General features: G+C 46.6%; 1 protein-coding gene across 6 annotated transcripts in view; it reads left to right on the top strand.

The window, feature by feature from the left end:
• Positions 1-442: 442 nt before the first annotated feature.
• Gria1 (glutamate receptor, ionotropic, AMPA1 (alpha 1)) overlaps positions 443-15,234 on the top strand; it is a 318,674-nt gene continuing 303,882 nt past the window's right edge. For 2 of the 6 annotated variants that reach the window (NM_008165.4, NM_001113325.2), the window contains exons 1-2: positions 490-987; positions 4,026-4,163. In NM_008165.4, coding sequence (NP_032191.2) covers positions 906-987; positions 4,026-4,163 — 220 coding nt within the window. In that variant the 5' untranslated portion in view covers positions 490-905. Of the gene's footprint in view, positions 988-1,551; positions 2,043-4,025; positions 4,164-15,234 lie in introns of those variants that run through there. The other 4 variants (XR_388348.2, XM_017314275.2, XM_006532234.4 and 1 more) reach the window with 4 other exon arrangements.

Raw genomic sequence — 15,234 nt, forward strand, 5'->3', positions numbered from 1 at the left:
GGGAATTAGTTGTAGGAATAATTGGGCCAGTGGAGTGTAGAAGATATATCCAGCGCAACCCGTGCGTGCACTACTAGAGAAAGTGACCTAGATCAAGCAGCTGGTGAATCCAGGGCTATTGTGGGGACCCCCTGCCACCTACTGACTTGCAATTGAACCCGCATTCCCAAAAGCATCTTATCCCCTGGCAGGGGGAGGGAGAGAGAGAGAGAGAGAGAGAGAGAGAGAGAGAGAGAGAGAGAGAGAGAGGCAGAGGAAGGTGGGGGAGGTGAAGGGGACAGTGGGTTGCCCCCTTTGGAGAAAGCACCCTCCACCCTCCCTCCTTCTTCCCCTCCATCCTCTGCACCCACAGGGGGAAAAGTGAGGTGAGGATGGAGAGGCAGGGGTGATGGGTTGGGGAGACCAATGCAGGAACTCCGAGCTGGCTCCTGGGTATCAGCATAGTGAGCTGGCAGTCTGTGAGAGTGTGAGGGGGAGAGGAGAGGAGAGGAGGAGAGAGAGAGAGAGAGAGAGAGAGAGAGAGAGAGAGAGAGAGAGAGAGAGAGAGAGAGAGAGAGAGAGAGAGAGAGAGAGAACGGGAGGGTGAGAGAGGCTGGCTGCTAGAGAAGAGGAGGAGAGCAGAGGGAGAGGGGGAGCGAGCTAGCGCTCCAAGCATGAGGACGGGCTGCTCCCGGCTCAGTTAATCTGGCTGTCAGTCGGTGTTAACGCTGCAGTTTAACTGCTCGGCTCCCCTTCCAAGAGAAACAAGAGAAACCTCACAGAAGGAAGGGAGGAAGGAAAGAAGCAAGCAAGGAATTGCAGGAAGAAAAGAGCCGGCAGAGCATCCAGAAGAATCAAAGGGAGGGGAGGGAAGACCAAATCTATGGTTGGACCAGGGCTTCTTTTTCGCCAATGTAAAAAGGAATATGCCGTACATCTTTGCCTTTTTCTGCACCGGTTTTCTAGGTGCGGTTGTGGGTGCCAATTTCCCCAACAATATCCAGATAGGTGAGTGAGAGGGGCAGCTGGGGAGGGACTTTGGGGATCTGGCCAGGATTTTCTTTTTCGTTTTTTTCTTTTTCTTTTTTCTTTTTTTTTATTTGGAGGGGAGATTTCTCAACCCATTCTCAGTCGGAGCTGTTGTGCTTAGCAATGGAACACCAGGAAGGGAGGAAGACTTGGGTCGCCAGTCTGGGAAAGGGGGTTTCATCCTCATCTGATGCTGCGAGGGGCACCGTGGAAGTGTGTTCTCTCTCTCTCTCTCTCTCTCTCTCTCTCTCTCTCTCTCTCTCTCTCTCTCTCTCTCTCTCGTGTGTGTGCGCGCACACACACAGGTGCACACACACCGCGCACTCCAAGCAGCAGGCATGAGTGCCTGAAATGGAGGAGCATTTCTCTGTTCCAGAGAGGGAAAAATATAAGCAGACTGCGCTTGAAACAGGGTTCAGAGTGCTTAAGGAGTTAACTCTGACTAGGGGGGTGTTCTGGTTGATTTATATAAATATGTAAGGTGGGCGTATGTGTGTTGTGATTATATATTAAATGTGCACATGTAGCCGGAGTGATGGGGATGACAGTGATGTCTGGCTGGGGGAGGGGTAAGAGACCCCTCTTCAGGAAGCAGTGGTGGATGCTAGGTTGATTGCATTTGCTGAGAAGTCCCAGGCCTTACTTAGTAGCCAGAGCTCTACGGACCCCCTCGCTATCTTCCTTTTCCCTTCTGCCATGCTGGGCTGTGCCCCTCATTCCCTGATCCTGGAACTTCCTAGCCTGCCTTTTCTCTCACCTTTTCCCCATCCTCTTGAGTGCTCTGTCCACAGACACTGACAGTAGTGCTCCAGCAAGACACACACACACACACACACACACACACACACACACACACACACACACACACACACACAGAGGCTACTTCCTCACCCCCAACCCCTCAGCAGCAGTCCTCATTCCTGGCTTCCATCCTCTCAACCTGCAGGTGGGTTTCAACACGCTGCATGCCTCTCTGCCCCTCATTTCCCTTCATTCGGTGCTGGCTGTACTTGTATTTACGAAGGAACTGACAGGTAACGCTGTTCCTGTAACCATAGGGAAAAGCCAGACAAATGAAGCAACATCAGCATGGGAACAGGGCTTGGGGTCAGGGTGACCAGCAGCTCAGCACTGTTTGTGCCCCAGCATCAACCAGGCTGTTGTGTTTGGAGGCATCTTGGCAGGTTGGCTTTCTGTGCCCTCCCCACATCAGGGGTTGGCTTAGGAGGGAGAGTTCCATCTCTACTATGGTGGTTTGTTTGTGAGAGTGTTTGTGTTTCCAGGGGCGAGGGAGAACTGGGGGGGTGGGATATACAACACACACATGTGCTTCTAATAGCCTCTTGGGGTCTCTCCAGCTTCCTGGCTCCTGGTGCTGTTGGGGTTGCTGTGGAGAAACTTGCTTTGTTTCCTGACACCTGTTAAGCTGTATTCTGAAGTGTGTACATGTGCGTGAGCTCCTGCCTTACAGGCAAACTTCCTGCCTCCCTCCGGGAGGTGCTTCCCTTGTGGCCCAGCCTGTAGCTGCTCCCTCCCACCTTCCACCTGCTCACTTCCATTCATTCCTGAGAAAACCAGGACCAGAGGAGTGTGGGGTGTGGTCACCTGGGAGGAGAGAGTGGAGCATCCCAAGCAAGAGTGATTGTTTTAGCTTTTTGTTTGCTTGTTTGTTTTTGCTTTTTAAAATGGGGTTGTTTTTAGTGTGTCTGTAAGTCACGTGTGCTGGCCTACGGCACTGTTCCTCTCTCTTCTTGCTTATTCTGTATATTTTTCCGCTGGTTGTGATCTTTCATCAAGGAAACTAGGTTTCTGCAGGTATGTGTGTACATCATCACTGTGGTGTTTCTGTGGGCACACCCACATTAGCCCACGCATCCCTGCAGGAATTTCATGTTCAGTCTTTGTCACTGTTGCTCTTTTTAAACACAAGGGAGACACGTCAGACAAATGCTGAAATTATCACCTCCACGAGGTTGTTGTCAATTCTACTCACATGATCTCTAACACCAAACATGTATCTACTGCACAGGAAGTTACCGGGACATTACTGGAACTGTAATGATTACTGGCCAATCAGAGATAAACTTCTGTGCACACATGTGCTATAGTCTGAACCCTAGAAACAGCTGCTTTCAATTTATAGGCATGCATTTCAATTCATTTGCACATCCATGCTATTGCAAATAAAAGCCTTGTGTCCTTGTGTTTCGGAACAAAAGCCCCCCCAACAGGTACCATCCCTGCACTCTTCACTGGAAGATGTTGGCACATCCTGGCACTCTTAAGACCCCCCACATCTGCAAAGCACAACGACAACCCCTTATGTAATCAGACTGTCCTAGGTATCTAGAAACATGAGCAATGAAAGGCAAAAACTAGAATGCTCAAAGAAAAATAAACAATAAGCATGGATGGCAATGGGCAAGTTACATAGCATCCTAGCACGCAGACCTGGCCGAGTCTCAAAGCAAACAAACAGTTACGGTTGAAAAGCCTGAAGGGTCCCAGGCCTCCATTTCTAACACTCTGCAACACTTGTTTATAACTAGAGGCTCTATGAATAAGAAATGGGATCTGGATAAGAAAAGATAAATGCAGGGAGAATCTGAAAGAGAGAGAGGGGGGGAGAGGGAGGGACGGAGGGACGGAGGGAGGGAGGGAGGGAGGGAGGGAGGGAGGGGGAGAGAGAGAACAGAGACTCATGGACATCTTGTAGAAAAATTAAGGAAGAGTAAAACTCTAGTCTCCTATGTTCTTTGCTCGTTGATGAGCCAGTGGGCACACAATCAAATGTTGGGGGCAAAGTGATGGGTGCTAAGGGTCCTGGAATAAAAGCTTAGCCATGGAGTGGAAGCCTTGGCATCCAGTTGAGTCTGGTTGGATTCCTTACCAGTGAGAGCAAGGACTATAGGCCTGGATTTGCATGGGAAAAGACTGGACTCTCTGGGATGGACTGCTGAGCCACTGAGATCTGTCCCTACCCCAGACTTACTACACTGCCTCTTCTTTCCTCACAGGGGGATTATTTCCAAACCAACAATCACAGGAACATGCGGCTTTTAGGTTTGCTTTGTCACAACTCACGGAGCCCCCCAAGCTGCTTCCCCAGATCGATATTGTGAACATCAGCGACAGCTTTGAGATGACTTACCGATGTAAGTAACGGCTGCTATTTCTGACATGTCTTCCTGGCTAGACCCTCCCATGATGGGAGGGCTCGTGGGTAGGTGTTGTTGTTGCAAAAGTGACTCCAGTCGTCATTTATCATCATGAGAGAAAGCCCTTCGAGGGACATTTCCAGAGCCTTTTAAGTGATTCCTACCACCTATATCTTAGATCATGCTGTGCTTTGTAGAATGGGTGTATTTCTTCACCATCAGGGAGTTTTAGATACCAGCCTGGTGGGGTCTTGGGTTGATTGCATCTGGCCTAACTCACGGGGGCCTCTAGATTGAGAAAGTTTATAGACAACTGCTGAGAGGGAAAAGGACTGGTCCTGAGTTGAGGACAATGTAGCTAACATGCCCCAGCCATTTTCTGCCCACCAGTAGGAGAATGAAAGTGTACCTGCATCTCCATAAGCACAGGTAGATGTGAAGTGTGACCTATATCGGCAAAGTAAATAATAATTATTGAAATGTGGTGGCTAGGTGGTTTCCAAAGAGGTGCGAAGTGACTATCTGCTTAAGACAAGCTATGGGTTAAAAAGAGAAGGATCTGAGAAGGCTACACAGTTTTAGTGATGCCCTTGGAGCTTAAAACAGACTGCCAAGGGGGAACTCCAGCAGGGACATCTAGAGCAGCAGTGTTATAAATGTGGTGGGCTAATTCCCTTAATAATAGAAACTAAACATGTAAATCTGGATGGCGGGTTGTATAGTTGTCTCTCTGTGTCAGAAGACAGGCTAAAAATTAATCAGTAGAGACATTGTCCCTCTGGGGATTAAGCTCTGGTGGAATTGCACTACAAGAAAGTATAAAAGTCCAGAATGAGGGAGAGCTGCTACAGACCCCAAGCCGGACGGAGTCAGCACTGTAGACTTCGTGAACCACCATTGGCTCCATGACCGCCACCGAGCTACGAATGGTTTAAGGCACGGTTGTATCTTTCATCTCTCTTCCATATACCCTTTTGAGAGCCTCTCAGCGATTGCCACTGCTGAGACTTTGAAGTGTCCAAATATGAATTCAGAATTTTCTCTGCCTCTGAGATCATACACAGGATAATGCTGATATGAGTTTCAGGAATTACAGTTTACCAGAAGGCTTTGGTTAAATGCATCATGGCCATGGGTGGTGGTGTTTGCTGTCATTCATTAATCTGTGGCTACAGACTATGTGGAACTAGATGCTTTGGGGGGATTATCTATTTTAGTCCTTTACAGAGCTTTGTAGAAAGCTGCTGTCATCCTCTTTGAGACAAGAGCATGAGGTGGGGCAGCTATGTAACCTTCACAAGGTCAGTAGAGGAGTTGAGAGTGGTCTTGTAAATACCTTCAGCCCTCAAATCTACATTTCTGTTGGCTATGATAAACAGATAGAGCCACCTATCCTTAGGACACCTTGACTACTGTGCCTGAAGTAATAGAGGGTGTTCTGATGAGGCAGTGACCTGATACAGCATTGAAAGTGACAAACGCAAATATCATGCTGCAGATGTGGCCTTGCATGAGAGTGGTCCAATGGGTGAAAAAGTAGCTACTCTGCATTCTGGTCAAGCCAGGGTTGAGGATCTTGCCTGGTGTGTTACTTGCTATAGCAGTTGATTGACCAAGTACCTGACAGGAGCAGCCTGATGTAGGAAGGGATTGTGTTGACTCACAGTGGGAGGACACAGTTCATCCTGATGGGGAAGACTCAGGGACAAGAGCCTAAGGCTGCTTGCTCCCCCTTGAGCAGATCAGGACGCAGAGAAGAGGGGATGATAGGGTTCTATTGGCTTTCCCCTTCTCCCTTCTTATTCGGGTGACTACCCTGGTCCATGAATAGTGCTTCCTGCATTCACGGTGAGTCTGACCCACTCAGTGAGTGCCCCCCAGACATCCCCACAGGGATGCCTCACTAAGGCCCTAAGTAGCATGTAAACCAGTCAACTTGTCAAAATCAAGAATCACACTCACTGCAAGGAAGAAAAAAAGCTAACACTGAATCTCTGGGTTGTGGGTCTGTGAAAACATCATAGCAAGAAAGTGAGAACAAGACAGAGCAGGTCTTTAGTTATTGAATGACCTCTGTTCCTTTTCCTGTGGTTTGGAATGGATCTATGAGGGGAAGGGTTTAATGAGACATCAGTGTATCTCGACCACTTAAACCTCTTACATGCATAAGCAAGTGTGAAGATGCCTTTTGGCTGTGGAAAGAGGGCTCAGCAGTTAAAGGCATAAACAACTCTAGCAAAGACTCAAATTCAGTTCCTGAAACTGACATCTCACAACAACTGTAATTCCAGCTGTAGGGGATTTGACACCTTCTTCTGGCCTCCATTGGTATTAGAACATGCACATGCGCGCGCGCGCGCGCGCGCGTGTGTGTGTGCGCGCGCGTGTGTGTGTGTATGCACATATATATGCACATGTCTGTGTATATATTTATGAGACCCCAATTTCATTGCTTTGGTCAAACTCTCAAAGGTGCTCACTGCCCAACAAGTATAAGAAAATCGATGAGAATAAATAACTGGTACATGTACTCTTAACTCACAGGGCTGAGAGCTGTCTGTATCAGAACGTGGTGGAAAGATATGCTAACTGCCTCCCTACTGTCAAAATGCTGAGTGCCAAGGCAAGATAATAAAGACACAATGAGAACGAAATGTTCAAAGGCAAGAGGTTGTATTTCTGGTCTGTTATCTTCACAACCTAAGACCTGATCTTGTAGAGAGCTGCTGCCTGTTTATCAGGGAGGCAGACGCAAGGCACAGGCAAGGTTGCCTATTATGGGCAGTGGATCTGAGGTTTTGAACATGACACCTGCTGCATACCAGCATACAGGTTGTTACTCATGTCTGCCTTGTGAATCTGGCTGTTCTTTCAATGTTTCAACGTTTTCAAACTGTGTGGCAAGGAGGGCATTAGAAACAGAGAGGATAAAACTGTTGGCTCTCTATTAGATTGTACCCACCCCAAAGGGGGCATGAGGAAGCTCTCCAAGAATCAATAAAGTCATTTATTGTCAGGCCTTTACTTTCTGCTCTTTAGTCCCAAGAACAGAGGGAATGGAGGAGACTTGCAGGAGAGGTAGCATTGTGACATTGCTCTGCCACCTTCACAGGAAGCAGTGGAACCTCCTGTGACTATGTCTGTGTGGCCCATCAGTGTGGGAATCTGTACATCTCTCCCAGTTTAGACTGAGTAAAACTATCAAAGAGAGAGAGAGAGATGGGTGTTCTGGGCAGAATGGGTTAACTCATCAGGCATGGAAAACAAAGAAAAAATATGTCATTCAGATTTAGCTTTGAATGTTTTTCTGAAATATGAAGCATCAGTTACCTCAAATTAATACCCCCGTTCGGTTTTGACTTCAAAAAATGAGCAAGTGTTTATCATTCCAATTTGATCATTCAATTTTGTTTTTGATGTATTTTGCTATTCATTATCCTTCCACCAGAGGGTGGAGAAAGGAAAGGAGAGGACATGTTTTAACGGTTCCTGCTAGAAGTTTCAGCAACAGGCCATTTAAGGGGAGGGTGGTGAATACAGGGCAAGGGATGCAGGGGAGACAGACAGAAGTATCCTGACTACTGCCGGCTAAAGTGAGAGTCTAGTATCTTTGCATGGACATTCCTCACCTGACATGATTTAGGAGGTGATGGTTAATAATCAATTCAAATGTCTCAGAGTCTCCTTCCAAGTCTACTAAGACAGAGTACAGATGGCTATCTATAAAGCAGGTATTTACTGACTGGGCTATCCACCTGCCTCCATGCCTTTATAGAGTAAGTGTAGATTAAGTGAGCAAGTGCCATGCTAAGTGATCTCCAGTTAGGTAGCAATCAGAGGGCCACTAAACAGCTCATATCAACTCTTCACTCATTCCTCCATTCATTATTCCATTCGCTCTTTTCTATCACACACATATACGTACACATGCACAGCATGCATGTATGCACGTGTATGTATATACACACACACACACACACACACACACACACACACACAATTCCTGCTTCATGTAGGAATGCAGTCTTGTGCCAGATGCTGGTACTGTAAATGCCAGTAACTAAAACACAAAAGCAAAGACCCAGCCTTGTGCAGCATATGGTTTATCCAAGAGGTCCCGGACTTCAGCACACATAGCAAACACCCAGAGGCTAGTTTAAAGCAAGGCTCAGCAGTGGCTTCTCTTCGACCAGAATCAGAATATTCAAGAGCAGACCCAGAAGACTCTATACTGCTTAGTATGGGCATCGCAGCTTAAGCAATGCTTTTATCTAAAAAGTCTTCCATTTCTTCAGTAAGCATTTCTGAGCCCTTAACCAAACCCAGGCATAACGTTAAGTACCAGAAACGCAGACAAAGCTAAGACACGTTCACTGCCCTGGAGGACTTTATCCCCAGCGAGGCACACTGTCCTGTAAAAGAAAATTAAAATGTAATGTTGTACGTGCCTTTGCAGAGATTTCTAAGGAGTGTTAGAGGCACAGGGAGGCACGGAATTGGCTTCTCTCGGAGAGTGTGGTAAAGAAGGAGGGAAGACAGGAAGAGTAGAGGGTGGAACTTTCTGGGCAGAGAAAATAGCAGGTGTAGAGGGAACATGTTCCTGAACTTCCCCTCTTGGACCTCTAGTAGCCTCCAGGTGGGCTTTTCAACTTGACATAGATCACATGCTATGAAAGAGGTCACCAAATGACCACCCAAGGGCAATTTCCAGGACAGAGTCTACCATTCGAGAGGATGAAATTTCATATTAGAATTTGTATGCTCCATCCTTTTAAAAATGTAAAAGGCAGAGCAAGGTCTGCATGAGACTGGATCCGTCAACCTCCTGTCATGGAGGATGGACCTTGGCCCTCCCTGAAGATTTATGGGCAGCTAATGGCTGGTCGGTTGTGGGTGCTGGGGGCACAAGACATTTGCTTCAGGGGCATAGTCACTGGCAAGGTGCCCAGGGTCCTGTAAACAGCCCCTACCAAACTCTTTGAAGCATTGATACTGAAAACAAAAACAAGAAAGCAGACAGGGGGCCTCACTGGGAAGTGGAAGGGGATCAAGATGAGTGGAGAATGTATGTGAGGGGGTATATGCGACCATGATCAATACAGACTACATACATGTGTGAAAATGTCACGGTGAGACCATGATTGTATATAATTAATATGCCTAATAAAACATTAAAAATGCTATTGGAAGATAAAGCAACATTAAGCCCCAAGTCTATGTAGCCTTGATGGATAGCCAAGGAATGGGCAGTCATCATCCAAATGGGACCCTTCTGGACCAGTCCAACTCTCTCTCGCGCCTCATTCCCTTCATGAAGCATCACCTTTGCAAGCTGCATGGGTTCTGTAAGCAGCACTGCCTGTGTGTGGAACACCTATCCACTGCTAGAATGCGAATTGCTCTCTGCAAAGTGCATATATCCTCACACAGTGGTGCCAAGTCCACATGAAAAGGCCCCTGACATCAAGGAGTATAGTCACCAATAGGCAGAGCTCACCCACACAACTACAAATGATGATAGCCTGTTACAGGCAGGTGGAGGGCAACATCTCCGCCGTTGTGGGACTCCTGCTGTAGGTCCAATTGGTATTCTCAAGAGTGTTCTGACAAGGGTTTGGTTACTGGCAACAGCAAAGGCCTCTTAGCTTCACACAGTCACTTTAGAGCTTCGAATTCACAGTCTGCAGATTTATGTAGTTCGTCCTTCAGAACGCTTTTCAGGAGATAGACAAAAATCCTGCCTTTCTACCTTCTTTGGAAAAAAGATTAAGACACTAAGCAATGCTGGGCACACATCCCTTTCTAGCATCTACTGTCTAGAGCTGAGAATTACTTTTTTAATAAAAAAACGTAAGCTTTCAGGTTTAGCTAAGCTCTCCCTATGCCTTGTCATTCACGTAGCTGCTGTAATCAGATGATTTTGCTTGACCGGGTCTGTGCACAGGCCAGTGCTCACATTATCCCCTTTAGTGTCCAGCACCGTGCTATTTTATTCTAATGTCTATCATTCACCCTGCAAGAAATAGTAAAGGACACAAATGATATGTAACACTTGCTCATTGCTCGACAAAAGAAATCAGGCTTAATATAGAAATGAAGAGAATACAGCGAGTGATGGGGTGAGCAAAGGCTACTCTGAAACTTGCTCTGTCACTGGTGCATCCTAAATGTTGTCTTAGGCATAGTGATCCCATTTTATAGATGCTGCTACTGAAAGTAATGGATAGAGATTGTTTGCAAATTATGCCAAAAGAGCCTAAATTAGTCTCTGAGGACTCCACATGCTGCCGTGGGATCTGATTCAGGATAAAATAAGACAGACACTGTGGCTGTGGACAGAGAGACTTCAAAAGAGGGAAGGCTCACATTGGCATTGAAATGTGGAGGGAGATGTTAGTAGTGAGGAGGTAGGGGGATGTTTGGAGAGGATAATTCACAGAATCAGTATCCTCTCTTCAGCCTAACCACACTATGTGTGCCGGTTTTCTGAGCTGCAAAGTGGAACGCTTGTATTCTGTACTCTGTGGTGTGACTTTTCAAGGAGCAACATGAAGGAACACAGACGAACTCCAGATAGCTTCCCAGTGATAGACCAGTGCAGTGATCATACCCAAGTCTAGCCTAATCACTGAGTCTAGTGATGATAAGTACAGGGGCAGGGGTGACTCAAAGGCAGCTGCATCACCAAAAGGCCCATCTCAGCAAGGAAACTGCCTCCCCAGAGCTCCAGCTAAGCTCTGCAAGGAGATCAATTGATAGTAGAGTCTCCTTTTGCTGCTTCGATAGCCTTGGGAAGCCGCCTGCAGACTTGTACTGGGATCAGGCGTTTCCTGAACCTTTGCAGTCTCCTTTATTTCCTGTCTTATGAGCATCTCTTCTCCATCCAGAGGGACTGTCTGGATTCGGAGGAAGCGGGTACACTGCTCACCCCGCACACCCACGCCCATGCCCCTGGCTGATGGCAGATGTCTTCAGTTCTCTGGTTGATATGACAACCTGCTTGGGCTCCTGCATCTTCATCCATGTTCTCGCCATAAGAAGCACAGGTGTTGACACTGGCGTGTGGTTGAATCTCAATTCTCTCTCTAAGCAGAGGTTTATTGATAAACACCTATCCCTGTGGGTAAAGACCTCTTTTGGGGATGAGAGAGATGGCTGCTGTCTTCTTGGAGCCTTAGGGTAAAGTAGTTACATGAGCTGTTTTGGGAAACTGGTAACATTCATAGATGTATTCAGTCACTCGAAGCATTCGTCAGTGCCTCCCTCCCCTGCAGTGGGGCTCCCATCATGCCCCTTCTGCATCGTGCAGACAGCTGCTGCTATTCACACGATTTCCAACATGACCTCAAACTCCCTCTCACTTCAGCATTCTAAGCAGCTACTGTGAAATGGTCAGAGTTGACTCAAGAGATGAATCCATTTGCCATTGCAAGCCATTGTAATAGGAACTGAGGAAAAGAAAATGTACCAAACATTGATTCTCCCTTTAAGGGACTCAGGGTCTTAACAACTAAATAGGCTTGAATAAAGAGATGATGGATGGTCTATCTACCCCCTTCCTGTCTTTCCCTCTCCTTTGCTTCCCCTCCTGTCTCTGCTCCCTTCCCCACTCTCTTCTCCTCTTCTCTCCTTTTTTCTTTCTTACTCATGCTCAGAAGAAGGAACTTCTGAACTCCTCTCTTGTAATTAAATGTCCAGCTGGAACCATCTAAGCTTCATCAGACAGGAAGACTCAGGGAGAAAGCAAAAAGGCACTAAAGACAGCTGTAAATGTATCATGTGTGGTGCAATGGAAGGGAATTGGATTCTCTGGATTCAGATGTGAAGACTTGGATCCAAACAACAGACTATCTTCTTATTCAGATAGTCTTGGAGGAATAAAAGCATCCTCCCAGCATCCTTTATTGTGTGCATGTTTGTTTGCATGCAAGTGCACTTATCTGTGCAGAGATTCGTATATGTATATGTATATGTTGTGCATGCACATAGAGGTCAAAGGTCAGCCTCTGGTATTGCTTCTCAGGAGCCATCCACTTTGTTTTGCTTGTTTGTTTGTTTCCTGAGATAAGTCTCTTGGTGAGAACTGGGGCTCATGGATTTTGCTAGGCTAGGGTGGAGGCTAGAGAGCACCAGGGTTCTACCTGTCTCTATCGCTCCAATTATGAATTTGAAAATGTGCACCATCATTCGTGACTTTACATGGAAACTGGGATTGAGCTCAGGGCCTCATGGTTATAATGCAAGTGCTTAATCATCTGAGCGTCTCCCTGATCCCTAGGGTGGGAATTTTATACCGAGTGCAAATGGAAAACTTCAGAGAGAGAAGTGCCTTTCTGGCTATAGGTTGGGGAGGGGGGTGGTTCTTTTTTTTTTTTCCATTTTTTATTAGGTATTTCGCTCATTTACATTTGCAATGCTATACCAAAAGTCCCCCATAGCCACCCACCCCCTCTCCCCTACCCACCCACTCCCCTTTTATGGCCCTGGCGTTCCCCTGTACTGGGGCATATAAAGTTTGCGTGTCCAATGGGCCTCTCTTTCCAGTGATGGCCGACTAGGCCATCTTTTGATGCATATGCAGCTAGAGTCAAGAGCTCCGGGGTACTGGTTAGTTCATAATGTTGTTCCACCTATAGGGTTGCAGATCCCTTTAGCTTCTTTGGTACTTTCTCTAGCTCCTTCATTGGGGGCCATGTGATCCATCCAATAGCCGACTGTGAGCATCCACTTCTATGTTTGCTAGGCCCAGGCATACTCTGACAAGAGACAGCTATATCAGGGTCCTTTCAGCATAATCTTGCTAGTGTATGCAATGGTGTCAGCATTTGGAAGCTGATTATGGGATGGATCCCCGGATATGCTAGTGTCTACATGGTCCATCCTTTTATCTCAGCTCCAAACTTTGTCTCTGTAACTCCTTCCAAGGGTGTTTTGTTCCCTCTTCTAAGGAGGGGCATAGTGTTCACACTTCAGTCTTCATTTTTCTTGAGTTTCATGTGTTTAGGAAATTGTATCTTATATCTTGGGTATCTTAGGTTTTGGGCTAATATCCACTTATCAGTGAGTACATATTGTGTGAGTTCCTTTGTGAATGTGTTACCTCACTCAGGATGATGCCCTCCAGGTCGATCCATTTGGCTAGGAATTTCATAAATTCATTCTTTTTAATAGCTGAGTAGTACTCCATTGTGTAGATGTACCACATTTTCTGTATCCATTCCTCTGTTGAGGGGCATCTGGGTTCCTTCCAGCTTCTGGCTATTATAAATAAGGCTGCTATGAACATAGTGGAGCATGTGTCCTTCTTACCAGTTGGGGCATCTTCTGGATATATGCCCAGGAGAGGTATTGCTGGATCCTCCGGTAGTACTATATCCAGTTTTCTGAGAAACCGCCAGACTGATTTCCATAGTGGTTGTACAAGCCTGCAATCCCACCAACAATGGAGGAGTGTTCCTCTTTCTCCACATCCACGCCAGCATCTGCTGTCACCTGAATTTTTGATCTTAGCCATTCTGACTGGTGTGAGGTGGAATCTCAGGGTTGTTTTGATTTGCATTTCCCTGATGATTAAGGATGTTGAGCATTTTTTCAGGTGCTTCTCTGCCATTCGGTATTCCTCAGGTGAGAATTCTTTGTTCAGTTCTGAGCCCCATTTTTTAATGGGGTTATTTGATTTTCTGAAGTCCACCTTCTTGAGTTCTTTATATATGTTGGATATTAGTCCCCTATCTGATTTAGGATAGGTAAAGATCCTTTCCCAATCTGTTGGTGGTCTTTTTGTCTTATTGACGGTGTCTTTTGCCTTGCAGAAACTTTGGAGTTTCATTAGGTCCCATTTGTCAATTCTCGATCTTACAGAGCAAGCCATTGCTGTTCTGTTCAGGAATTTTTCCCCTGTACCCATATCTTCAAGGCTTTTCGGGGGGTGGTTCTTAAACCAACTAATACTACAAAAAAGGTCTTCCCAATGTGAAATAGCCGCATGCTATATGTAAATGCAGATATGTTCATTCAGGATCCAGGAGTATTTCAGGACAGCTCAGTGCTCATAGTGTGTCCCAGCCAGGAACAACTGCAGATGAGTGAAATGAAGGGGTTGCCTCAGAGAATGTGCTAAAGGACCAGGCAGGTCTCTGGGAAAGCATGCAACATGTAACCTGGGAGACAGCTCTAGGCAAGGGCGGAGCTAGGGTCTGAACTGAGGACAAGAGCATGGGATGGTATACTGGCCAAAAAAAAAAAAAAAAAAAGAGTAGAGGATTCTAGTTGTAATCTAGGCAGGCACCTACTGGGGAGATGCAGGGAAGTGTGTGGCTGGAGATAGATTGTTACACACTCTAGGCCATGGAAAACCACCTGAGAGTTTTAAGCAAAGAAGTGCTTGTCCTTGTCCAGACTTTGATTTCCTCAAAAGGAATCAGGCAGATACTGGTCCCAGTCTTCCCCTGAAGGGCAGTGAGTAGGTGGGAAATGACGTGTTGCCACTCAGCAGCTGGAAGACTTTGGGCTGGAGTACATTGGCCTCTGCTCCCATATTACTATATCCATTACGGGGTGAGGACAGGCAAGAGGCAGGCCAAGAGATGCTGGGAGAAGGGGATGCCGATGGTCTATGTTGAGTACCTGTCACATGTGGTTCTGTGAGCCATTAGTTGAGTATCTGTGAGAGCTGCTGACTGATCCAGGGAGGACATGGAATTCTAGGGACCCTGTGTACAGCAGATCTCCTAGCAGGGAAACCAGACAGTATGCTGATATCACAGCAATTGGTAGACTAAGACAGGAGGATAGTCATGAGTTTGAGGCTACAGCTGCCATGTAGTGAGTTATAAGACAACCTGGGATATATAGAAAAATCCTATGGAAAAAGGTAAAGGTGAAAGAAAGAAAGGAAGGAGGGGGAAAAGGAAGTAAGAAAGGGAAAGAGGGAGGGAGGGAGGAAGGAAGGAAGGAAGGAAGGAAGGAAGGAAGGAAGGAAGGAGAAAGAGGGAGGGAGGGAGAACTCGAGACAGAAGGAAAGGGGGGAAGAAAAGGGGAAGAAGGGAAGAAATGAGGGAAGAAAGAA

The sequence above is a fragment of the Mus musculus genome, chromosome 11 (genome assembly GCF_000001635.26).
Source record: "Mus musculus strain C57BL/6J chromosome 11, GRCm38.p6 C57BL/6J".
Lineage (NCBI taxonomy): Eukaryota > Metazoa > Chordata > Mammalia > Rodentia > Muridae > Mus > Mus musculus.